We start from the raw sequence: 27,223 nt of genomic DNA, 5'->3' as shown, positions 1-27,223 counted from the left end.
ATGGTGTTCACAAATAAAGAATAATCAAAAGTTTTCGTAAACAGACCAAGCGTTAATTAGCTCTCAATAAGAGAAGCGTCATTTAAAAAACGCGGCGTGCCAACCGCTCCTCTACACCGTCCGTCCCGAATGACTCCAATTGATTGATGGGCAGACAACTGCCGTGTTTTGCATTCAGCTATTTACGGGCATTTCCTCCGCTTAACCCGTCTGCCATCGTGTGATGAATGATCGAAGTGTTACGCAGACTTTGTGAAGCTGGATGTACGCTCCGCTGCAAGGAAGCTTCAGAACTCAGATTTGTCATGTGGGGTTAATAGATTGAATGGTTAATCCCGATATTTTCGAAACGGAAGGCATTTCTTGTCAAGGCATAAAAAATATTTTTCAACGGAGTGTAATACATGTAATATGTCCCAAGGTAAACGTCACACTAGAGTTACATCTGTATTATTCATAAATGTTTTTTTTTTGATTCTTTGGATTAGGTAATGTAGAAAAACGTACTATGAATTATTAACCGATTCTGTTTTCATATTAATTGATTAATTAATTAATTCATATAATCACGTCTATCCTTGTCGGGTAGACAAAGCCAGTTGTCTTGAAATACTAACTGGTCGCGTTCAGATTTTAGGCTTTATGATAGAATTGTGATTCAAATAATGACAGGTTGCTAGCCTATCACCTAAAAGAAGAATTCCTAGTTCCGAATTAATCATTTAAAATATTATATTACTCCTGTTGAATAATGAGGGCCTGTACTGTACTTTTTAGAAAACCATATTTTCGTTATACATTTATAAAATTGATAAAGTGTTACAGTAGTACTTTATTACAACATAATAAGTAATTTGAGCAATTAGTAACGTAATGCAACAAAAAAAAATGCGCATTCATTCATTGCTGTCAAGAGTTCATTCCCCAAATGTTCCCATACTCACTCGTCGTCACCACCCAGATTTAACGATTCATTTTGTATTAATTTTACGCCTAACCAACGGCGCCCGAAGAATTCATGTTGACAGTATAAATTCCGCGAAGTCCCCATATATCTTTCCCAGTATCAGAGCCACAATCTGACGGGCCTCGTGTCGGGGACAGTAGAATGACTGTCCACACCACGCGCGATTAACGCCAGGCCACCTCAAGATGTTCCCAGAAGTTGTATACTCGATGTTTTCTGAATACCATTCTTATTTTTACTAGAATCATCAGGAACAGTCGTACTTCGATTTATAAACTACTTACTATTATGGAGAAAATTATTTGAGTCTCAGGAAAGAAGAGAAATCTGGAAATTAGAAACATACCTACAATAAAGTCAGTAGTTACATATTATAAGTATGTATAATAATTGAGTTGCGTTAGCAGGTAACCTGCCAAGGAAACCGATTCTTTTAGATAGAAAACTTTACCTTAAACTTAAAGTAAAACAAGTTCATATGTGGTAGAATCAAGTTAAAAATATGTTAAGATACCATTAAGTTTAAAATTGTGCCACCTATTTTAAGATACGTTCATCTTGTAACACTTTGATATCTATCAACCGTAACAATTTACCAATTCAGAGCAAGTATCATTCTGAACATAAAATGCTACGGCTACTAATACGTGAGCTCTGCTTTTGAATAACTCTACAAAGTTATACTTGAATGAAGTTAGAGAGTTTGAGAAGTCACGGTTCAAAATATTTTGGTTTTATTTATTTCCAAAGTTTTGTCATCATTGCCAGTACAGGCACGTATGCAGTAGGCGACATCCTTAATGCTACTGTTTCTTAACAAATCAAGTTTTACTATTTTATTCAACGAGCAGTTTTGTTTATCGATGTTCATGTGGTTAGTGACCTCAATTTCAATAATACTATAGGAATAATGTATCGTAAAACTTTATAGTTGAATTAAAATGCTAAGAACATAATAATTTCGTCAAGGATAATCATAATAAATTTATCGACCGAAGCGAATTCAGGAATTTGCATATCACTAAGACTTAAAAATTCTTCGGCCTTATTAATCTGTTAAGTACAAAATGGTGAAACCTGTCCGACAATTATCTGATATTTTAAATAAATGTGAAATCTTAAGTCGAGAGACAGTATCATTAAACTGTCTTAATTATAAAATATATCAATAAGATATGACGAGGTAATATCATTTATTTCTTGCCTCAAACGAGTCCTTTCAAAATGTAAATTGAATGGTTCCGTACTTTCTTCACAATTGAAAACTGGTTCATTTCTGTATAAACGCTTAATATTTCAAAATTTTGTTTTGACAGAAACCGTTGGCTACATTATATAATTGGACACTTTCAATTTTATGACTTAATTGTAAATATTGTTCACAGAAAACGCTATTTTCTTAACAAATTTATTTGCCCGTTACAACAATCAATAAAGTATCTATTTCTCTTTGATTATTTTTATTTTAATTAAGATACTGTCTATACAAAACTATAATTTTCACAAAAACTCCAACTGAGCAAAATCTCAAATCGAAAGTCTATCGTACGCGACTTTTTATACAACGCGCTTTCGATTTCACTTCCAATATAATCAATCGAATTTGCCAATATATATATATATAGTATATTGTATATAGTATAACCTATGGTATAGTAAAGAACATAAATAAGTATCTTTAATAAAATATTGCCAGGTGCGAGCGAGCTTTAAATTTTTCAAATATTGTAAAATCCTGCTAGTTTTATGAAACCAAAGGTTAACCCAACAAAAAATGTAGACCCAAAAGCAGCCGGCCTCGCCTATTAGCATTACGCGTGAATGGTCGGTATTGTGCGAACTGTGAATGACCTCTTCAGCATAATAATGGATGAAGGGATGCGCAGGAGCGCGTGCGGCTGAGGGGGACCGGTTTGAAATTAGAACGTTTTTTATTTATTTTTTATTCGAGCCAGCTTTGTCGGCGCCCGCCCGGTGCGCTTGCGCTAACTCGACAAATACGTCTAAATGAAATGAGCCATATCGTTTTTCTATAGCTCCAGATTTAAGTTGCGGGGGTGAGTAGTTAAAACATAATAAAAATGGTCGAGGGCTGGGTGCCTATAATTTTGAAGGAGATAATTTCGGTTTAGGAAATTACAATGGTGTAGTTATGTTGTAATTGCTACCCCTGGGAAGATATTTGTGATTGATGAATGTAATGCAGATGGGTTAGCATTGTACAGTCAGCAGCACTAAAAGTAACCCCTTTTATATATTCAATTTATCGCATGTTAATTAAATCCAAAAGACCGACTGTATGTATTAAAATATAAAATTGCAAGGAGAAGTTGGAAATCAGTCCTCTTATATTATAAATTTCACAGTCAGTTCGGTAAAACTTTAAGATTCGATTATAATTTTCTGCTAATGTTATCATTTTCACCAGGTTTACCATATTATCTATCCAATAAAACTGTACATGCCATCAATAGTTTTTGAAGAGTAAGATAGTATCAGTCATAAAATAAAAAATTTAGAAGCCTAGTCTCAACTGAATCGACTAGATTGTAACTCCATGTTTAACATCTGTAGTTTTGTAACTTACACCAGAAGACCAGCGGCAAAGGCGCCTTTGAATCCCCCCATTAGTAGAGAGTAAACAGATGAGGGAGGGACGCGATAGTACGACACAAGCTACGGAACCGGTCGGTCGTGTGAACCAAAGTCGCGTATCCGAACGCAATGCCGCGTTTATTTACCGAACTTTTCAAATTTCGAATTGAATGACTATATTTGTTTTTTATACAAGAATGGCGAATGAATTGAAGCGTACCGCTTGAAATTGTAAACATGTAAATTTTCGATAGTGTGAGAATTAAGTTTAATTCAGTGGCAGTATGGTGGATGTTGGTGTTAATGAGTGCGATAACACCATAAATGGGAGGAACCAATTTGTGTTTCTTGTATTAGTGCATTTACTACTTATTGGACTGAATGGGACAAATGGTAAATATTATCTTATTTTTTGAAAGCTCAATTGCGCGGCGTTTTATTGTATTAAATTGCTTAGCTACATACTTAAACTATTTTTTTGTTGTAAGATTATAATGTAATTTCTGTATACAATTTATCTTTACAGATACCGATATCTTGACTAGTATTTCATTGAAAGCATCATGTTAGACTATTTTAAAGTATAATTTAAACATCCCGTTTACCTTACAGCGACGGAGGAAGTAGAAAGTTTGTTCAATTTAAATGACTTTTTATTTTTTACTATTTCGGCATCTTTTTTATCAGATCGGTACCGCATCAAGTAATTAAGGTAGCATGAAGTCAATTAACAAAATGTCCGTAGTCTAGTAGCTATTGGTAATGAAACAATGGTTCTTTTTTATTTCGTAATTGAAGTTAACGGGAAGGCACGGTTCGAAAATGTAATTAGTGTTTATTAACTTTGTTGAGTCATGTTAAATTTTAGGTGTTTTATTAAGACGGTTAAATAACTTTTCATACACTGTTGAAAAACTTAAAAATTGGTAAGTGGAAATAAAATTTTATATATAAGACTTTGTTTACCCAGTCGATTAAGCGGATAGAAAAATATAAAGGACCAAAATCAACGAAATTCATGCAATTGACACAATAATATAGGATTTTCGTCTATCTAAGATTTGACACTCTGAAGATATTGAGTGAATGAGTGAAGATGAAGAATATATGACAAGTTAGGCAACGTATTGGTAGTCGAAACTAAAGGTTGTGGAAACCTGTAGGTAATTTGACATCTAGGTTCCTTGCGAGTATTCTAAGAGAATAAGCCAAAATAGGTTTAAATCATGAAATCACTTATTTTGATGAGTATTAATCAAACGTTTAATGGGTGTGGCAACGGTTTAACGATTAACAAAGGTGGAGTTATTAGTAAAAACAAGTGTACCTAAATTATATATTTGCATTGGTACATATGTATTTTTCATTGAATTTTTATTTATTGATTTACATGCCAGTCTGCTTAACTAAGATATAATTTTTTTTTTTTAATTACTAAAAAAATACTGCTTACTACGTTACTAGTTAAAACTATAGATTGATGATTACTGTAAAGTTGAAAACCATAATTACATACAATTAAATCGTAAATATCTAATTCGGTTATTCTATATTCTATGTTACCTACGATGTTTGAGAAACATAATTTGTCCTAAGTACTAGTCATACGATATACAATATCGTGTGATATAAGAAAATAAGACCATGTTACAGCATGTTAAAAGTTTTCACGGAATATAAAGTTTCACAGAAAGCATTAAGTGTAATCTCAATTCTTAACTTAACAGTTGAAAATTAAATTGGTAATAATCTGGAGAAAAATACATTCATATATTCACGTCTTTATCCACCTCTACCCCGACAGAGCCAATAGTCAAAGACTGATAGTGATTTATGTGCGAATATTATAATTTTTTACAAAATTCTTATCAAAAGCTGTTAGAGATAAAGAATATGAGATTGTAGGATGAAACTCATTTAAAAAATTTGATATGTATAATCGTGTGTTTGAATTGGGATTGATTCTCATCAGAGCGAACCATGTCAATAGCGCAAACGGGGCATTTAAAAACAATAATAGAAAAGGATAGAGTACTTATAATAAAAATAAAAAATAATAATTAACGGCTGCCCCGGTGCCGGAAAATAAAATGAAGTTAGTTTAAAGTACCTAATAAAACTATAAATCACAATCCTAAAAAATAACGCTTTTATGGTCAGTTGCCTGCTTGAATCCAACTTGTTATAGGACTTTTTAATGTAATCATCATTTAAGATCTCATGTCTCATTCTGTAATATTTACAAATATAGATAAAGTGGTCCCACTCCTGAAAGTCACACGGCTATACTCGTATTGCCATACTTGTAAATACTACATTCGATAATTCATATCTTACAAACTCATAATTCGTATAAGAAACCAATATTACAAAATTAATCTTCTCATAATAAAGAAAAAGTTTTGTAACCCATGTTTATTTTCATATTCATGATCCTATAAAAACAGGTGTTACCCGGCCGCCCATACAGTAAATATTAATTTTTCGTATAAATCAAAGGCACAGAATCAATTTATCCAGTCGACTGCACCCGTGGCGTGTACACAACACGTACAAAAAGACAAACATGTCAAGATAGTTATATTATATCGGGTTATCAGTGACAGTGACAAGTATTAATAAAGGACAACTACCGCGCTGCGCCGGGGCAGGACAAAAGTAATAAAAATAAAGCGCTATACACACGAGCGGTTTTTGTAATTTTGAGTTGTTGTGTAAATATTGAAAGGCATGACGTAATTAAAAATAATTGAAATACACATGATTTTTGAAAAGTTGGTCGAGGGTTTTAGCCCTTCTCTATTCTATGTCGAGTAGTACTGGATATTTTTTTTTAATTAAAATTATATAACGTGGCCTTTCAGTTTTTTGAATACAGTTGGCTCTTTATTTTCCGTAAGGGATAAGTGGTAATTATTAATTAATCATGTATGTATAAGGGTAGTAAAAATAAATAAATAAAAGTTAAAGTGACGTGTGGTTCCCGGCACTTACAATAGCACCCCTCCATCTCTATCGTTAAAGGCGGCTAAGAAAATAGGCATAGAGTTATCTAGTGTAAGCTTCCATGCCGAACGTAAAAGCCAAGGAAAAGGCTAATAAACTTGAGATTCTTTTTTTGGGCGATGGGCTAGCAATCTGTCACTATTTGAATCTCAATTCCATCATTAAGTCATACAGCTGCCTGTGGCCTTTCAGTATTTTTGAGACCGGAGGCTCTGTCTTCCTCGTAAGGGGTAAAGACACGATTGTATGTAAAGTAAAAGTAAGCCAGTCTGTGACAATTTCACGGCGTATTTGCTAGACCGATTTTATTGATATTTAGTAAGGATGTAGAAAGTATAGTAGCAAAGTTAGTTATTCCCTACAGAAGACAGAAGGAGAAAAGAGGAGAGAAATAATCAGTTTAAATGTGCTATATTATAGGACATAAAATAAAAATATTTGACAATAAAATATAATCTCTGACATTTTTTCCTAACTCAAAAAACCATGCCAACCGTTGCTATGGCGTTCATAAACAAGGATGCAGGGATAAATTTCTAACATAGGCTGCTTTCTGAGTTTTCTTACAGGAACAAACCACGGACAAAAGGTAGTATTTTATTCGTTACAATTATCGTGTGTACCGGTCCTTAAACTTCAAATTAATACAATACCCCGCCTGTCCGTTTATCACGATGTTAATCTAAATGCAACGGATGAAATGCAGTAGTTATTGAGAGATTCGGTTTTTTATGAGTCGGAATTAAAAGCGACTAATCCAGGCGTGGGCGTCAGATGTCCGAAGCGTAAAGCATTAACACGAGATTTTAGAACGGTAACGTTAAAACGTTTTGTAAGTTTTCAATAAATATCTATGACCGCTATTTGGAATAACTTCATAGTGGAAATAGTTAAATTTATTGGAATTTACTCAGAGCTAATTTTGTACAAGTTTACTTTGATTACATATAATCTTGATCGTAAGATATTTAAAGCTGGATGTTAAAATAATCGATTTAATTATTGCTGATCTAATTCGTGTAAGTGTCAGGTATCCAACCTTATCGTCATAAACTATTTGCTAAATCTTTCTATGGTATTGAATATTTCACTAAGTCTAATCTCTAGCGTTCATCTGATAGAGTACTAGTGAGTACTACGAGTTTTGTTACTCTATCACTATTAATAGTAACAAAACTCGTAGTCGTCACCCTTTTCATTCTTCCACAGATTATCATCAAAAAATACTTGTAAATTGAGTATGTACTTTTAGGCGATGAGTTCTTTCCTTGCAAGTAAAACAGAAACTTTTACAATAGCATATACTTACGAATATTCCTTTTTTAATACCTGTTTTTAACATTATTGTGCTTTAAACCTAACACAGGTGAACATTAGGTATGGTTGAATGGATTAGAAAAATAATTAATTATTCAGTATCATATTATTATCAACTTTGTGTTCAAATTGACAAGCAGCCTAAATTGTCTTGCCTTTCTGGAAACGTCTACTTATCTTTTGCTCGGATCCTCGAGATCACGAGAGTCCTTGGTCTGAGCTTAACGCTAAAATCAATTGATCGTAGTGTCTACCAAAAATTAATGACGTCACTTGAATTTTCATGTCCCGCCACAATCTCAAGTCCATTAAAAAGCAATTCAATCAGTTAAATTTCTACAAGCGTCCACGCTTATGACAAAAGTCACTTCGCATAATCTGCTGGCTGGTTTGGTAATAGAAAATAAAAAAAATAAACAAATTATTTTACTATAGAAATTTTAAACATTTTGTCACCAAATTAATAACATGACCTCCGCTTTTTCCATGTTTGTTCTTGCAAATAAGAAAAAGGTACATAATTGAGAGATGAATGTTAATATCAGTATAATCTATAGAAACACATACATATATTTAAGCTCTTTATTCTATTTAATTTCCTTTGTGACATATAATTATTGAGTACTGAATGAAAGGGAGAGGTTAATTAAGCGGAACGCTATGTAAACAGTTAGCCTTTGATCATCTTTTTTTTAATAATAACAATAACAATGCAGAGAGCTAAGCGTAGATATACAACAAAATATTAAAATACACCTAAATTGAAATACATTGAACTCATCTAAGTTTCTTAATATTCACCGTAAAAGGGTTAGTGAATAATCAAACTAATTTCTTAACTAGTACTTTTTTAAGTTAGTTAACAGTTCGACCACAAACGTGGTATCGACCGACCTTCAAAATGTTATAGGGATAATTTGGTTGCCTTTTTTTGCCGAATACCACTGACAGTACAAAATGAGATTCAACTTCAACATAGCCTTATTTTCAGCTCAAAATCGCGCGCCACGAATCAAAGAACACCCTTCCAACACCGTGTCTGGGCGAAGCGAGCCGGCGACGTTACGATGCGTAGTAGAAGGTCGACCCAAGCCCATAGTGCAATGGTACAAGGATGGGTCCCTGTTGCCACCCGCCGAAGACGGTCACAGAGTATCTTTAGAAGACGGGTTGCTGTTTCTAAGGTTTGTGATTTAGTGTAACTGACATAGGATTTATTTTTGTGAGATTTATTTGGTCCATAATTAAAATTTATATTTCAAGTTCAACTAATTGCATAATAAGGAAGACTTTAAAAAGTAAATAAGACAGATGATCCCAAATCACGTTGTAACTTATGTTTCAAGACAGATTTTTTTTGTGCGTATGCAACTGCCATTAATGTAGTATAAAATGGAAATCGATGGACAATATTCGATGCTATGATAAACCATAAAGTTAAGCTTAACAATAAAAATACAACAGAATTTTATTTTTTGTTTAGAGTCAATCGAGGCAAAAAAGAAAGCGATGAAGGCGTTTATTGGTGCGTGGCACGAAATATTGCTGGCGAAGCCGTCAGTCATAACGCCTCCCTCAATGTTGCTGGTAAGTAATCTTATAAGACTCTTCCATTACTGAGTAACTGACTTACAGAGACCTCGCACAATTGGATCTAGAGACTAGAAATTTGGTATGTAGGTTGATTATGAGGTCAAACTGTGCACTAAAAGAGGATATCCCAAATTAGAGGCGTTTTTGCTATACGGGGGCGGATCCGAGGGCGTCTAGTTTCAAATATAAAAATGTAAAAAAAATGGTAAATGCTTTAAGATAATAACTTTATACTATTTTTTTTATCGAAATTGTGTACACTTGTACTTATGTTTAAAAGGCAGGGTTAAGAAATATCATGAATTTCAGTACTTCGTGACGACTTCAGAGTTGAACCTAGAGATGTGATGGTAGCCGCAGGTGAGCCTGCTTTACTTGAATGTTCTCCGCCACGAGGAGTTCCGGAACCATCGGTACATTGGCTCAAAGATGGGCAGATTTATGACGTTGAAGTAAATGGCAGGTAAATAGTATGAATCAAGTTACAATCCTATGATTTATTTATGTGTGAAGGATAAATAATAATAATTGACATTTAATTTTAGGGTAACCGTAACAGATACAGGAAATTTAAAAATTCTCGAAACTCTACCAACTGACAGCGGGCTATTTAGATGTGTAGCTTCAAATATTGCTGGTGAAAGGCAATCAAGAGCCGCAGGACTTATTGTTCTCAAACGGCCACATTTTGTGGTGAAACCTAATAACATTACAGCTTTAGTGGGACAAACCGTAGAATTTAATTGTCAGGTATTAATTTCATCAAGAAATTATTAAATGGAAGTGTTATCTCAATTAAAAGAAAGCACTAACAATCGTGTTTATTTTAGAGTTACGATTCGAGTGTAAAAATAACGTGGGTTAAAGAAGACGGAACGTTGCCTTCCCATGCATCAATAATTCGAGGACTATTACGGCTGGAGCATGTGTCTGCGAGCGATGCGGGTGTCTATTCCTGCCGAGCTGACAGTCACGCTGGAACCAGCATCACTAGCGCCACTCTCACTGTTAACTGTAAGCGTCTCTATTTTGATCGATTTTATTGCATCAATAACTTTAATGCGGTTCGGATCTATTTTAATGCAGCCATCTGTTTCAGCGTTACCGCACTTCACACAGATACCATCCAATCTGACCGCATGGGAGGGTGATGTGGTATCTATTCCTTGTGAAGCTAGAGGCTTACCTACTCCTACCACTTTTTGGATATTAGAAGGCAACCAAGATTCATTGCTCTTTCCTGAATGTACGAAAAGTAACACCAGTTTGTTATATTTGGACGGAGCAAAAGTAGAACACAGTGGAAGGGTAATTTGCACAGCGGTTAATGCGGCCGGAAGCATAATGCAAGAAGCTTATCTCACCGTTCTTAAGAAAGATAATAATGGTCTGAAAGAACCCTTAGATGAAGATTTAGCTATTGTTTATGATAGCGAGGCGCATATGACACAATACGAACTTGTTCAAGCGAGAAAGTATTTACAGCAAAATGTTTTAGTAATGCGAAGGGTGGAAGCGTTGTCGTCAACTTCGCTGAAAGTTGTTTGGGATGTAAGTATCTATAGGTATATTTAGTGTCGTAAATATCTAGAATGAAGCGTAAATTACGCCGTAACATGCTATGTTACGTGACAATAATGCCATATTCTAATAACAGTTTGGCTTTAGGTTCATACTAGACTTTATTATTTTATTTTCTATTTTAGGTCTTAACAGATTATAATGAATATTTAGAAGGTGTCAAAATCTGGTATAATGGAACAACATTGAATTGGCGCAACGTTACAAACGAAGAAATAACAATTCTAAACTCATCTCACTCAGGCGCCATATTGTGTTCGAATGGCTCATTAACGAATGTCGACAATAGCGGATCATCGAGCTACATTTTATCAGGATTAATGGCTTACACGCAGTATGATATATTTATAATGCCATTCTACAAGATGTTACTCGGGAAACCTTCTAATTTAATGTCGGGATACACTGATGAGGACGGTGAGGAATTTAAACTTTGTCGGTTTTCGTATTAATTTGGTTGGATTATGGGGTGTTTAATATTGATGGTTATTTTAGTTCCATCGGCGCCTCCCCAAAGTGTGACAGCGGGTGTAATAAACGCAACTTCGGCGTGGATACGATGGGAACCTCCACCTGCGAACACATGGAACGGGGAACTTACGGGATACCTGGTAAGTGATCAAAATATCTATTTCTAAAGACTTGAATGTATGATTGGAGTTTAATGATGTTATTAAGTTTGTGAAGGGTATCATTTATAGTACTTAAAGGGGTGAAAATAAATTAAAATTAGAAAGTGATTAAAGGTTAAGGGTTTGAACCACCACAAAATATATAATTTGTCGATATTTTATACAAACTGCATATGTAATTCTTATAATTATGCTTTACTGAATTTAAATATTCCAAACTATATATAAAAATCAATATATCATTGGTTTGTTTTGCAAGAGATTATTTACAGAAATAACCTTTAGGTAGGCACTTCCTAAGCACCAAGATATCTAGGTCTTAACGAATGACTTCGATGACATATTGAAATAGGTGGCTAGAAATATCACTTTAAATGTTAATGTCCTCCTATAAGAAAGCCCTACTATGGCTCTTTGCCAGGCTATTCTATAGAACAATCTATTTTGAACTAAGTCTATCTAATCCTTTCAATTTAGAAGCAATTTGTTTAGAATTAATACTGTTTTCAATTTAAATAAACAAAGTTCATCATACTTTTGGCGCATCGAAATTATGAGTGAAAATCAGGGAAATGAATATGTATTACGTCCTTAAAAAAGATATGCAAGTAAATAAAATTAAATAAATATTTTTCATATTAATCTTCACATTTTAGTATCTTATTCAAATGTACAGATTTGAGTAATCTTGAAATTAAGTTATTATGTATTGGGGTGAACTAGAAATATTTTTGTTTATGATGTATTAACGAATGATGTGAATAAATTATTTCAAGATGTGGTCATTGCTTTTATACCTAGCGAAGAATATTTTATCCCCAGCCTTGACACAAAATAAGCATCTCAGATTTCTACGTTTAAACTACGTTCTACGTAACAAATTCTTCAATAAAAAAATTGTCAAATGATGCATTTTTTGTACCATGATTGACCATGACGATGATGTAACAATATATTCTATGAACATGAATTAAAAATAAAGTTTTTATAAACATAAAAATAGACCCGTTTTTCCCCCAAAGGGTAAAAAACGGATATTTAGGTTTCAGCCGAAGCTTGAACCACCGTTGAGATAACGCCTTCTCAATTCGTGTCCATCTACCCTCTTTTCGCTGCGTTTTTCTCCTTCCATCGCAGTTTTGTTTCGTGTTGTCTCTTTCTAACATTTACAGGGCAGCGCTCGGCTGGGTGTTCGTCAGTTTGCTAACCTACCTAAAGCCGGCAAGGCCTTAGGTGGTGGTTCAAGCTTCGGCTGAAACCTAAATATCCGTTTTTTACCCTTTGGGGGAAAAACGGGTCTATTTAGGTGTTCGAGCCTTCGCTTGAACCACCGTTGAGACGTGTTTACCATCTGCCGGCGTTGCCCTAAGCGTACTGTGAGGTAATTAAGATACACTTAAACAAAAATACAAATAAAAAAGAATGCGTATGTTACCATCTGTCTATATTATTCGAACACAAAACAAACTTAAATTTTGATTTGATTATGATCATATAACAATAATTATTATTTTCCCAAAATAAAATAAAATTAAATTAAAATTAACTATAATACCATAATAAGTGATTATTTTGCGACTTCAGTAAATTATTTTAATTATGTTGTTATCGGTGAGAAAGAATCAATTAAAGTATTATTGACCACACGTAAACGTCCTGGAATCTCTTTAAAGTAATGATTTAGGAAAGTATTCCTACTTCGCCAATTGCCTCTCTTTAATACTTCTTCGATATTGAATCGGTTACTGGTCCAAATGTCTGAGGCTACTGCAGCTCGGAAGCTACCTGCAGATGCGTCTATCCTGGCTTCCTTAAATACAGTTCTGATCCATCCTGCTATAATAGAGCGTGTTGCGCCTTTCACAGTGCCCCGTGTCGTGATGAACAAGTTATAGACATTTCCCGTTCTTCGTCGTGATTGTGACACTTCTATTAGTTTTCTAACCCAAAAGACCAGGTCCAAGTTTTTATCCTGTCGCGTCGCAGCGCCTAAGCTCTTTATCAACCATCCTGACTGCTGGTAGGTTGTTGAGTCCGTCTTAGATCCAAAGCTTGGATGGAATAAAATTCCTTCATCAGTATCTTCGAAAGCATCTTCTTTAATACTAAGAAGCGTTAGGTCGTGAACCCTGCGACCTGAGGCCAAAAGCAAGAGTGTGGAAGTATGTCTAGATACGGAGAAGAGATTATTTTCGTCGAAAGAATAATTTTTTAGGAAGTTCAACAGGTCGTCTATTTTCCACGATAAAGGTTTCTTTATAGGTGGCCTTTGAGCAAATATTCCTTTCAATGCATGCCTAACGAGCGGATGGGAGCTTAGATTATTAGATTCGTTCGGGTTCGAAAATGTGACTATCACCGACTTATGCAAGGCAACCGTTCTGGCAGCTAGCTTCTCTTCTGTAAAAAGATGACACAAATATTTGGCTAGGTGTGGAGGACTTGGATTATCTATAGAGATATTTTGCAAAGTTGCCCATTTTCTCCATTTTGACCATGCTGGTCTGTATGTTTTCAGCGTTGAGGGTCTCCATGATTTTTCCAAAACTTGTACCTCGTTTTCATTCCAATTTTCTAATTGACCGCTCCAGCCTGTATCTTCCATACCACTAAATTTAATTTGTCTACTTCTGGAGGCGGGCGATTGGTTCGCAGATCGATTAGATTCGATTCCAAGTTTTGAATTTTGAGGGGGGGTCTCAGAGCCCGTCTCTTTAGTTCTGGTTCCCAAAAAGCTCTCGGCCATGTTGGTGTTACCAGCAAGTATTGTCCCCGTGATGACTGTAAGTGGCGTAGAACTTGAGGAATCAACGCTGGTGGAGGGAATATCCAGCCTAACCTGTACTGCCACGTCCTGCTGAAAGCGTTCGTAAACTGACTGTTCCCGTCTTTTGAGTCTTCGCTCACATAAGCTGGGACTATAGCGGATTTCTTCGAAGCAAATAGATCTATTTCTGGTCGACCTAGCTCTTGAAAAATTTTGGCCAGCGTTTCTCTTCTGAGGTGCCATTCCGGAAGGGACTTGGCTCTCGAGAGTCCGTCGGCTATTCCATTGTAATGCCCGGGAATATACCGTGCTGTTAGGTGACACCGTCGTTTCTGGCAAATTTCCATTATACTCGCTGCTGTTTCTAGTAAGGTCAAAGATTTTGTGCCTCCTTGCTTCATAATGTAAGCTACGCTGGTGCGATTGTCGGTTTGCACGGTGACTGATTTCCCCTCTAGCTCTAGTTCTATTTGTCTCAAAACTTCGAGAATAGTCCAAAGTTCTTTCTTGTTGCTGTGCCAGTTTTGTTGACTGAGAGTCCACGTACCGCAGAGACGACGGCCGTTCACTACGGCCCCCCATCCCGTGTCTGCCGCATCCGTTGTTATGAATATTGACGGCGGAGGATAGTGAATTGGCGAGTGCTGATGTGCGTTTTCTAGCCACCAAACAAGGTCCAGGAGTACTGAGTCCCGCATCGCGAATTTTATGTGCCGCTTTCGATTTGGTAATCTTGACGACTCTCTTTGTAGCATTCTGCAATGTAACCGTCCCAGCGGAACCACGAAAGAAGCGAAGTTCAGTTTGCCGAGGATCACTTTGGCATCCAGCCAGCTCCAACGTTTTTCCTTGATCAGTTTTGAAAGGCTTAATTTTAATTTTTCGGTTTTCTCGATTCCTAGCCTTTTCTGGTTTAGCTCTGTGTCCCATGTTATACCTAGATATTCTACTTTCTTTGAGGGTACCGCTGTAGATTTTTGAAAGTTGATTTGCCAACCGAGATTTCTTAAGAATGTCACTGCAAAGTCCATTTGCTTGGACAGTATTTCCGGGTCCTTGTGAATCAGAAGAAAATCGTCGAGGTAGACGACGATTTTGAGGCCTTTCTGTCTGAGTTCGTGAGCGATCCAGTTTGTAAGTTTTGCGAAAGCCGCCGGTGCACTGGACAGCCCGAATGGCAGGCAGGTCATTTGATATGTCCTGTCTTCGTATGCTAATGTAAGGAAACGACGATGACTGCTTGCAACTGGTACGTGAAAATATGCCTTTGATATGTCTATCTTCATCATGTAATCGTCCACATCCAAATGAGTCGGAACATTTTGATGACTTATAAGTCGAAACTTTGGTGCCATCACGTATTGATTCAATTTTTTCAGATTCAATATGGGTCTGTTGGTTCCATCTGCCTTTTTCCTGAGGAAAAAGGTGGACAAAAACCCCGTCTCTTGGCTTGTTTCCTCTAAGGCTGATGACGTTAACATCTCTTCTATCTCTTTTGTCATTTCCGAGGACGATTTTGTTTGGAAATTCGAGACGTTTACCTTTGACAAGCGAGTTAGAGGTGGTTTCTTTAGGAATGGGATTTTGTATCCTTTTATTATGTTTAAAATATTCGGTGGAGCCGAGCTCCAACGGTTTAAAAATTTTTGGAGCCGCCCCGCTTCGAATGTATCATTTTTTATCTCCACTCCCCCTTTTTCTTGAAAAAATATTTTGCTTTCTTGAAGAGTCTCCACCTTTTTCTTTATTTGTCACGTTCCATTTAGCATTATTGTCATTATATTTCTTTTTCTTCCAGCTATTGGAGTCTATCCAGCCTGTTTTTGAGATGTCTCTTTTTCGAGATCTATCGTGTGTGTTATTAAATCTTTGATCACTATACCCGTATTTCTTTTTCGTGGGAAAGAACTTATGGACACCGCCTTGTTCTTTTACGGCATCTGTTAAGGCCTTATCTGCAAATAGATGCGTGTCCGAAGGGGGTATGTCGTGAAGTATTTGCCTGAGAACCCTGTTGGTTGGACGATATATTGCTCGTCGATGCTGTATAACCTCAGCACGACGTCCGCAAACATATTGAAGGAGATTGTCGGATACCTTTCGAAATTCAGAGTCTGCAGCTAGGAATTCCTTGCCAACTTTATTTCTTTCATGGTTAGGCATTTTATTTAGCAAGATTTGAAAGTGTTTTCTCTGTAGAAGCAGCCCATTTGTTATAGCTCCCAATGTCATGTCAGCACTCTCCAGAATTTTCACCGATTTGTATTGAGGTGTTGCTCCTGCAAGTACGTTGTTGGGTTTCAGAGAAGAAAAGGCTGGGGCAGCTTGAAACATTTTTTGTGTGTCAGCATATCTTATATTTTGCCAGCCTTCTTCCCCAAAACGTTGGCATATAATACCTTGCTTTAGAAGCTCTGGATTAGCTTTTGCAACTTTTGGTTCTTTTTCTGTGGTAAATGGCGAGAAATCGTAAGAGCGCTCCCTCTTCTTTGTAGGGGGCTCTTGGTTTGTAAGATCGTCTAGCCTACGCTGCGCTTCTGCGATTTGTTGTCGTAGGGTCGACTCCTCAGAAGCTATACTTCTAGAACCAGAATTTGTAGAACAGGAGGCAATTTCCATATCTTCTACCGATTTTGTGCTATCTGTCATCGACTCAAACGACTCATTCGATATGTTGGTTTGGTTTGTGCTCTCACCGCCTCGAGTGAGGAGTTTCTTAATATTTTCATTTTGCTCTGAGGAAGCATTCAACAGTTTTCCAAACATTTCCATTTGCTTGTTTAGGACAGAAAGAAGGACGTCGTTATTACTGCTAGAATTATCAGAGCGTTTAGGAGGTGAGCATTCCTCGGTAAGTGGGATAGGACTGGGTCTTTTCCTATTAGTAGGCGTATTGAACTCTTGTTGCGGTGAAACCGACAACCGTAACTGTGAAGATGCTCTGTCTCTATTAACCAGTTTAGGTTTCAGCTCTCGCACGGCGTTCATGAAGCGCTTGTAGTCTGGAGCGTGAATCTTTTCCATGATGCTGTGGGGAGCATATAATAGTGCTCTGCCTAGTGGCCATTGTAAAAGTTTACTTTTTATCTGTCTGAAGCGTCTTTCAGACAATGAATTTGCAGATGGGTCGAAGACTCTTGCTAAATCCACAATAGGTATAGCAAATCTTATTTTAGCATCTACTTTCTGCGTTATTTCATCTCCAAAGATATCTTGAAATGAAAGGTTACAGACTGCCCACGTTCGCCATTCAGAGGGAAAATGTTCATCGACGGCCGCGACTAGGGCTCGGTAGGAGTCAGCATCTTCGTCTTGACAGGGCATAGATGCTAGTTGCCCCATTGGTATGATCTCATCCATGATCTGGAAGTGATGAGAAGTGAATTGATCAACAGACGTCGAATCGTAGGTCGAATAAATTGCTTCAAGTCGAGACAGTTACTCCGTGATTCGACACGGTGACTCATTCGACGTCGCGTCGAGTCGTTTATGCGACAGTATGTCGAGTCAAGTATACGACGCCGTGTCGAGTAGATTAGGGCGACGTGTCGAGAAGCTTATTCTAACGTCGAGTTGATTTGGTATGTAACCAGTAGTAGGAGGCTGGCTCCTAAGTCGTCGCTGGACCAAAGGGTGCCGAGCGGAAATTAATACTTGACTCGACGCAATAATAAGTGAGGTGATTTTACTCACCGCCAGTTCCTCTATAGACACAAGTTTACTGCACGAATTCTAAAAGCGTACTGACGAACACCCAGCCGAGCGCTGCCCTGTAAATGTTAGAAAGAGACAACACGAAACAAAACTGCGATGGAAGGAGAAAAACGCAGCGAAAAGAGGGTAGATGGACACGAATTGAGAAGGCGTTATCTCAACGGTGGTTCAAGCGAAGGCTCGAACACCTAAATCGTTTATTATCTCGTTTGGATAGAGACAGTTTTAACAAAATAGCAGTCCATTACATACCTAATAATTGTATGCAGAAGAACGAGTTCACAAAATTATAAGGAGATACTAATATTGTACTAACTTAACATTCAAATTTGTCGCAACAGCACTACAAATCAATTCATTTCGAAACAATCTATTTTTGTTCTTCTAACAAGAACGATCGTTTATGTAAAATTTCAACAATAATGTATCTTTCAGATTGAAATTCGTGTCACCGGCAGTACCGGAGGCCGAGTAGTAGGTCAGATGTCCTTAGGGCCTCGTACCAGGGCCGCCGCAGCCAGTTCTTTGAGGTCTGGTGGTAGATACAGTGCTAGAGCGGCTGCCGTCACTCGCAAAGGTCACGGACCTTTTAGTACTCCAGCGCATATTCACATGGTTCCAACGCAGTCGCAAAGACATTATGTACAGTAAGTGTCATTGCTACAATTTGTTTTTTTTTTTTATTTAGCAAAAATATATTAATTTAATCTTAGGAGTCATTAATTGTAACCTAGATCTTTATGCAATTAAGAATGCATAAGATATAGTTGAGTTAACAAGTCATTGTTAAACTCGTGCCGAGTGCATTTGACATTTCGCAAATGTTCAGTTTATGTTGATGTTGAAGTCTCCGAGTCACAACAACAAAGTATTTGATAATATAAGTATAGTCACTCATAAATAAATATAGTTTTATCATTCAAAAACAGTAGTATATTGATCACATGATTCACAGTGACTGATGTCTTTGTTGTTTTTCTCAACTTCATTAAAAACTTCAGTTACATCATAAAAAGCTCTGTAAATAGATAATTATGATTTTTTTATCTCAATGCTAAATATAAATGTCATAATAACTTATCATTAACGAAATATAACGCCCACGGGTGGTCAATCTATCATAGATTCTTATCATTCTGACATTTCCCATTTAGGACAGAGCCACCGCAAGACAGCAATATTCCTCACATATTTCAAGAAACCTGGTTACTAGCTCTTGGTCTCACGTTGTTCACCGTAATTGTTATTGGAGTCTTTAGCATTTATTACCTTAAACGAAGAAATGGAATTCAGAGGAAGAAGACAACTGGTAAGTGAATTTATTTACACAACTCTTTGCAGTCATAATTACGTACTCATAAGTCTTTATTTACAATTGTTTTGATAAATCACATACATAGATTCTGCTAGCTTCGCTGTAAGTTCGGAGACTTGTATTATGAGATACTAAAATAATATTACTATATTTTTATTAAATACTAAGCAGGCCGATGAAACCTGAACTTTTGGTTTAGAACTATAAATTAGACCAATGCAACAAACGTTAAGCAGATTATTCTATCTATAAACCTATGTTATTTTCAACCTATTATTATCAAAAAATATTAATTTATCTTGAGTAGTTTTGATAGTTAAAAGTTTATTGACACCCAATCGATTGCCAGGTGATTGCTAAATGTGTGTCAGTAATACTGGCGTACTTCGAGGAGTTATCGGTCATTGACTCTCGGTTTTGAACAAGACGTTTTATAGCGTCTAGATCATGTTATGTAAAAAATATTTGATTTATCAACCAACATTTTCATCGACGAAAAGAATGTGTGGCGTCATTTCACATTTTCGTATTCTTCTCGTGTTTTTATTTCGTAATACTTGCTAGAACTCGTTCATTTAATAACATATAAAAAATGTTTTATTGGTAATCATAGTATTCTTGCCTCTAAACTTTAACAAACTTCGCAAAGGCACATGAAGCTCAAACTCTTGCAGACTCTATAGTCCACTGGAAAAAGCCAGGTTTATTACCCTGGGAACATTACTACCGGGTGGGCGGCCCATATCAAAGACTTCAATCTCTGTATTAGCTGGAGTAATTGAAACATTGAACTCAATTGTAGGTCAATCAATTGTCACGGCGCAGCAGTGTTTATTGAATAAAGACACAATATGGCTCCGAGACCGACCTGTCTTCGCTTCCAATGAGCCTACTTTGGACATGAGTTGCCATCAGAGCCTTTTACATGGTAAGTAAATCTAATTTTCCAGATTCTTGTTCATATATATATTGAAGTGTTTTAATAATTGAATCACTAGATGCATGTAACTAAGTTAGTTTTTAGAGATTGACATAAGAAATTATTTTTAGGAGGTCAATCAACAAGTATTCTAAGCGTGGAACCGGAGTACAGTCTGCCTCAAAATTCTATTCAGGGATTAGATGCATCAAGCGTGGATCGTTTGCGGCGAGGGCCGCCCGAGCCATATGCATCCAGCGCTATTTACACTGAGCTCAATTTCAAGGTACGTATGCGATAAGCCTTATGAACCCTATTGTTGACACTAGATTAGATTACATATTGAATTTGCATAACTAAACGCTATCAAATAAGTCGTAAACTTGAACCGCCACTAACAATGCTTCAATTTTCACCCAGGATAATAACGAAGATATGAGAAACTGTCCAGAAAGGCGATCCCATAACAACAGCATTGTTAGATCGTGTAACGGAAGCCTTCAGTACTCCAATGGAGAATGCTCCACATGTTGTCACAGTACTTCAAGTAGATCTACGAAAGATTACAGAGAACCGAGACACGAGATAGTACATAATGAGATTAACGTTTTGGACGACGATTGCGCGTCCTGCCACACGAATAGGTCCGGTTCAAGGAGTAGACAGGACAAAAGCAAAGTATGTCCATCGAATGATTTAGAATACGACTATCCGCAATGGCACTGGCTCGGAAGGGAGAACAGTTTCAAAATTCCCATACAGACGAGCAAGCATTCGAATGTAGCGAGGTCGGAGCAGGGCTGTCAAATAAATCTATGTGATATACTGCCACCACCGCCGTATGAGGTAAATTGAAGTTTGTTTTTAAAATCAGGAGAGCTCTCTGTTGTTCCCAGACTTTCCGGTGAGTTAATCGAGCTATTGTTTTTTTTGCAGAGTCCCGAAAACAAGAACAATTAAAGCTAGTGTAATATAGAATTTTAAACAACGCAAAGCAATAAAACATTAATCACTTTTTAACTATGAGTTAAATAATTATTACAGATATGTTAAAAATGTCCACTTTTATAAGCAAGGAATTGCTTGTTTGGGAAGTGTTCTAGTTAATAATAAATTATTATAACCAGGTCACTTTTGAGATAATCATTGTAGTGTACAGTAGTAGCGTATATCCTGTAGGAACCGAATTTTCTAAACGTGTATCTCGTAACTTATTCCTATCGATATTCTAGTCACGCTATATAGGACTAGCTTAACATTTGATAAACATAGTATTTGCTGAAAATATCCCACAAATTTTGATACATTTCATATGCAAACTCGAGGTTGTTTCCATTTTGACTGTAACGTAGATTTTATGTATAGCCCTGCATTTCACTGCCATAAACGTATAGGATTACTAGATTAGTAGTTTAATCTTTGACTGTGATATTTATATTAAATATGTGTATTAGAATTATGTATATCTCTAGATTATAGTTTTTCAGGTGAATACAATTTTTGTTTGTAATTAAATAGAACTCGAATAAAAAATTGTATTATTATTAAAATAGCTAAATTGATTATGTTGTATAAAAACAAGGTTTGATTTAAAGGCTAAATGTGCAATAATAACAACATCTGTTTAGGAAATTATGGGATTGCATTGATGTAAGAATCTTTATTTCCTTATTAAAAGGTCTACCTTACGAATATCCAACCTGTAAAAATAACTATTTTCCGACCCAGTTGTGTTTTACCTACCTTAATTAAATTTTTTGAAATATAACAACTTTTTAGCAACTCTTTTGTATTATTGCTTCATCCCTCTTATAATTATATGTTAACCTTTTTATTCATCGCTCGGAAATATAAAAGAACTCAAGAATAAATCTTTAAAAGACGAGGTATTTTTCTTATTTTCCATAAATCCTCCGCATAAGGAAGCTCTTAGACTTCTTTGTCTTCGACACTAGATATTATTCAGCGCCACATAAGTTCCACTTACCACATATATGGGCTCTATCAGAATTAATGGCTTCGCTTTTGTCCATGTAAGTCACTTCTAGATTTTATCGCGATTCCACCATGGTACAGTCGGGTCAGTGAATAAAGAACCTTAACCGATTTATTGTAGTTGCTTAACTTTAAGATCAAGTATGTGTGCTTTGACGGATTATTTTGATTATAGGACAAATAACTTGATTTCAACCTTAAACCAAATGTCCATCAGGCAGATTACTAAGAAATTTGCTAAATATTTGAAGGTTTCGGGTAAAAAAATAAATAAAATAAGTTCCGTCAAGCTGTGAAAGGTTGACGAATATTTTTGCATTATAATGATATACGATAAGGTTATTATTTATATTTTATTGTACAAAATCTAAGTTGTACAAAATCCGGAATTATTTCTAACGGTAGATACTTTTTAACTTTTGACATAAGATTGGTACTACATACCTACTTCTCATTTGATAAAGCTAGAAACGATATAATGAAAGCCTCGTTACTTGGCAACTTCGGCTCATAAACCCAACAGGCTGTTGTAAACCAATACTGCCTACACAAAGGTTTTTAGTGCGATAATATAACTTTGATTACGTATTAGCCGAGGGTTAGCAACTTGTTATAACAACATAAAATGTGTATTCTAATTGGATTATGGCTTGTTAATAAATTATTTTGTAAGGACGATCGTCTTGCTGGATAACAAGAACGTGTTTTTTTTTGTAACAATAAAAACAGACTTAAATATAGAAGAAAAAAATTCTTTGGAAGTATAAATCTTTCTTATAGTAGTATTTCATTATCATTGTGATTTTACATATCAAAACTAGTTATTACCTGTGATTGTTTGGATAAATTTCACGTTTAACAGTTATCGAAGTAATTATGAGAAATCCTTGCGCTGTAGGTACATTAGGAATAGATCTGTCAATCATATTTTTTTCATTTTAAATACAGATTTAATTACTATGTCCTTAAAAGTTTAACTTGGCATACAAGTTGGTGAAGTTGGATCTAGAAACTAATTACTCGTAAATATTTCATGTGGTCAAATAAAAAGTGACTTTACATATGGACATAGGACTGTGTAATACTTGCTATGCATAGCCATTCAAGTAGTGATGTGCCTCGGAAAGGCAAAAATGGCTAACGAGTGTACTTATTTGGAAATACCTGTTTTGGTCGGGTGTGCATGGGACAGAAAGACGGACGAATTATCTTGAAAGTTAAATAATGTGCGTACTAATGAAACTTGGGATTCCTCTTATAAGCGATGGGCAAGCAAATGGTCACTATTTGAATCTCAATTTTATCATCTATATCTGTGATAAAATAGTTCAGTTTCATTATACCATGTAAATAACAAAAATTACCCACAGAATAGCAAATCAAACTATTTCAAAGTAATCCTTTACACAGCCCCAATAAATATTCATCAAAATGGCAAGCGGTAACAAAACCATCATACGAAACTAATCCTGCAAAGCACAGGCGCCTACATAAATGAATTTATCTGAACGCGGCAGGAATATGATCCCACTATGCTATTTACTATAGGCCAGGCTATAGGACAAATGGTGTGGACGGGATGAACTTGTCGCCCATTTAATATTTGTGTGGCAAAATGTGGCTGTGTGGTGAGAATCGGAATATCTACTTGGCCATTTGAAAATAAATAATTTTATAATTAAGTATTTAATTATGAAGCTTTAAAGTTCTAAATAGCCAATAACATATTAATGAAATTTTTAAATTTTATTCGTCAATTAAAGAAAGATTTGAATTGACTTAGATCGGAAATACCATTGATTAGCTGAAATCTGTAGGATTTCGGTGAACGTTAATGTAACAACGTAGTTTCGGGAATAAAATTATAAAACCTTGTATCTTTGAACTTTAACATTTTAAGTTTCCTTTTGCCACGATCCTTACATTTTTTTTTTACTTTATCCATATTCATAAGTCTTTTCATTCAAGCTCATCAGTTTCGGTCTTTTTTTCTCTTACTAATAATTATTATTGCCGAAGATCTTCAGGAAAATAAATTATAATGAGTTAGAAACTTTATCACTTATCCATACTTACATACATATAACCACGTCTACCTACATCCCTTGCATGGTAGACAGAGCCAACAGTCTTGAAAAGACTGAAAGGCCACCCAGCCGCTTGACCTAATGATAGAATAGAGATTCAAATAGTCACAGGTTGCTAACCCATCGCTTAAAAGAAGAATGCCAAGCTTATGAACCTATCCCTCAGTCGCCTTTTACGTTATCCATGTGAAAGTAATAAAATCGTCCTATGTTTATTTCTATTGATGCCGGCACTTATCCGTTACTGACAATTCTAATGAATTGTTTCAATTCATTAATTTGCCATAAACCATAAATTTTTCCGGCAATAAATCGAATCTATTACCGGATTTTGGGACCGGTAAAATGAAAATCTGACTTATTCGCCGGAAAGGTTATGGGTTAAGAGCATTTGGTAATAAATCGTGGAGCCCAATTTATTCCTGTCTTGCTTACGTATCGGCTACGTTTATAGCTACGGTTTCGTAGAAAATAAGCTTTCCTTTATCAAAGGATTCGAACAAAGGACCATTCGATTCAAATTACATCTGTGCCGTATCTGGAAAACTCTGTGGGAAATACAATGCTGGTAATTAGTGCCGTTGTAGTTTATTGTCAATTTAGTTTATTTGCAACACACATTATTTAAGCTTCGTGTTGGTTATTGAGCTTAAAATTGGTAAATGTTAGTTTTGTTTTTTGCTGATTCTAATAACTATTTATACCTAACATCCCAGATAAATATTATATATTTACTTTATAGACAGAACTAATAACTATACAACTTTATGATCAATGTTCATCATCAATATGACCAAATACGACTTTACGTATATACTGCCTTACCTTCTACATAGTCTACATACATACATATCATCACGTCTATATCCCTTACGGGGTAGACAGAGCCAACAGTCTTGAAAAGACTGAAAGGCCACGTTCAGCTATTTGGCTTAATGATAGAATTGAGATTCAAATAGTGACAGGTTGCTAGCCTGTCGCCTAAAAAAGAATCCCAAGTTTGTAAGCCTATCCCTTAGTCGCCTTTTACGACATCCATGGGAAAGAGATGGAGTGGTCCTATTCTTTTTTTTATTGGTGCCGGGAACCACACGGCATGTCATACATAGTCTACACATACATAAAACAGGCCTCTCTCCCGGAGGGGTAGGCAGATACTACATTTTCCCACTTGCCACGATCTCTGCATACTTCTTTCGCTGCATCTACATTTACGAGTATACCTAAATTAATTTGTGCAAACTCGTTGGTTTTGGGTACACTTGACCTGACTTTTTGATCAAGGTTAGTTCATCTAAACCTTCCTACGTAGACGTTCGCGAAATAAAAAAAAAGACTATAATACATATTGTCTTTACGTTCGCTTTCCCACTTCGTAACAAAAGAGTTTTTGAAAAGAGAATACTTAAGCCGTAATAAATTGAAATTTCGTATGAAATATAACTGTTCATTAAAATGATTAAGGAGCAGGTAAACAGCGTAATGGAACAACTGTACCAGCGTTGGCGCACATCCAATTCATTATGAAATTCCAACACTTCAACGCTAAAATTTCATTTAACATATGCTTATTATCATTTTACTTATTTCAGCAACATTTTAATCGTGCCAACAAGCAAAGGGAGTGGTAACAAGAAGCTGACTAAATCACAGTGTTGCTAGCATTCCAAAAACAACTTCAGTTTCATAGTACTTAATTAAAATGAAACTTTTTGTCTCAACAAAGATTTTAGTTATTATTTTTTCTCACGAATGTCGTAAAAGGCGACTAAGGGAATAAGCGCACATTAATTTAGTGTAAACTTCCATGCTGGAAAGGCTTATAAATTTGGGATTCTTCTTTGGGCCTTCCTGTCACAACTTAAATCTGAATTACATCATAAAGCCTAAACGCGGTCTTTCAGTTCTTTCAGTCAGTCGCAAGACTTGTAAGGCTTTGTCTAAATTCTAAGGTCGTGATAATTTGTAGATATGTACTTATGTACATTAGGAAATACTGTGGTTGTTTTTTAGAATATATGAAAATGAGGAGAGTCTATAAAATAAAACACAATCGAGATAAAAGCCCTTGCGTTTTTCTAAGCCATTGAGAACCAAGGTGCTAAGCGCATACTTTGCATATTTTGCATGTCGAAGCCAGTGTGTCTGTGACTTATACACAATGTGACTCGACAGCTTACTTTTTCAACTTGCAATCCAGATTGTTTTTTTTTATCTGGTTCAGGATAAAAGTCAAATATGAGTACTCACCATGTTACTAATAACAAACATAAGCAAATAACTACTTATACTAAATTCTATAAATACAATTACTTAGACCAAAATGCGATCTCATTCTTAATAAGTTCATGATGATTCATTTATTATAACATCTACACAGCTTATTGGTAGTGGCCCCTTTTAATATTTATTTACGTTTTACGATCGTCATACAGTATTGTTTTATAGTCATGTCCATAGGTCGAACATAATAAAATCGATCATAATTTTTATGTTTCATCGAAATAACTGGGATAACAGTGCCACTCGAATGAATAATGACCTGTTATGAGAACGTATTTATTGTATATAGGAATATTAAATTGTACAATTTTAAGTTTTTTTTTACATTTGACGGATTAATTTAAATGACTTTAGGTTATTATTTTTCTCATAGTTTCTAGTCAATTGCTAATTAACACAAGGCCGTTTGGGAAAAGCGCAGCAGAACATTTCGGTCAGCGAGTCAGTAT

The 27,223-nt window shown here is 35.7% G+C and overlaps 1 protein-coding gene across 1 annotated transcript; it reads left to right on the top strand.

Moving 5' to 3' along the window:
• Positions 1 to 3,647: 3,647 nt before the first annotated feature.
• LOC106136375 (roundabout homolog 2) lies at positions 3,648 to 22,206 on the top strand. Its single transcript, XM_013336905.2, has 15 exons — positions 3,648 to 3,955; positions 8,877 to 9,069; positions 9,369 to 9,472; positions 9,788 to 9,941; positions 10,024 to 10,228; positions 10,309 to 10,492; positions 10,578 to 11,029; positions 11,185 to 11,476; positions 11,555 to 11,670; positions 18,611 to 18,822; positions 19,330 to 19,484; positions 20,293 to 20,418; positions 20,541 to 20,695; positions 20,830 to 21,255; positions 21,346 to 22,206. The coding sequence occupies exons 1-15, from the start codon at positions 3,847 to 3,849 to the stop codon at positions 21,367 to 21,369; spliced, it is 2,907 nt and encodes a 968-aa protein (XP_013192359.1). The 5' UTR covers positions 3,648 to 3,846; the 3' UTR covers positions 21,370 to 22,206.
• Positions 22,207 to 27,223: the final 5,017 nt, after the last annotated feature.

This window comes from Amyelois transitella, chromosome 10, assembly GCF_032362555.1.
Source record: "Amyelois transitella isolate CPQ chromosome 10, ilAmyTran1.1, whole genome shotgun sequence".
NCBI lineage: Eukaryota > Metazoa > Arthropoda > Insecta > Lepidoptera > Pyralidae > Amyelois > Amyelois transitella.
Note: the sequence above shows the minus strand (reverse complement) of the source record. Positions and strands in the feature narration are given on the sequence as shown.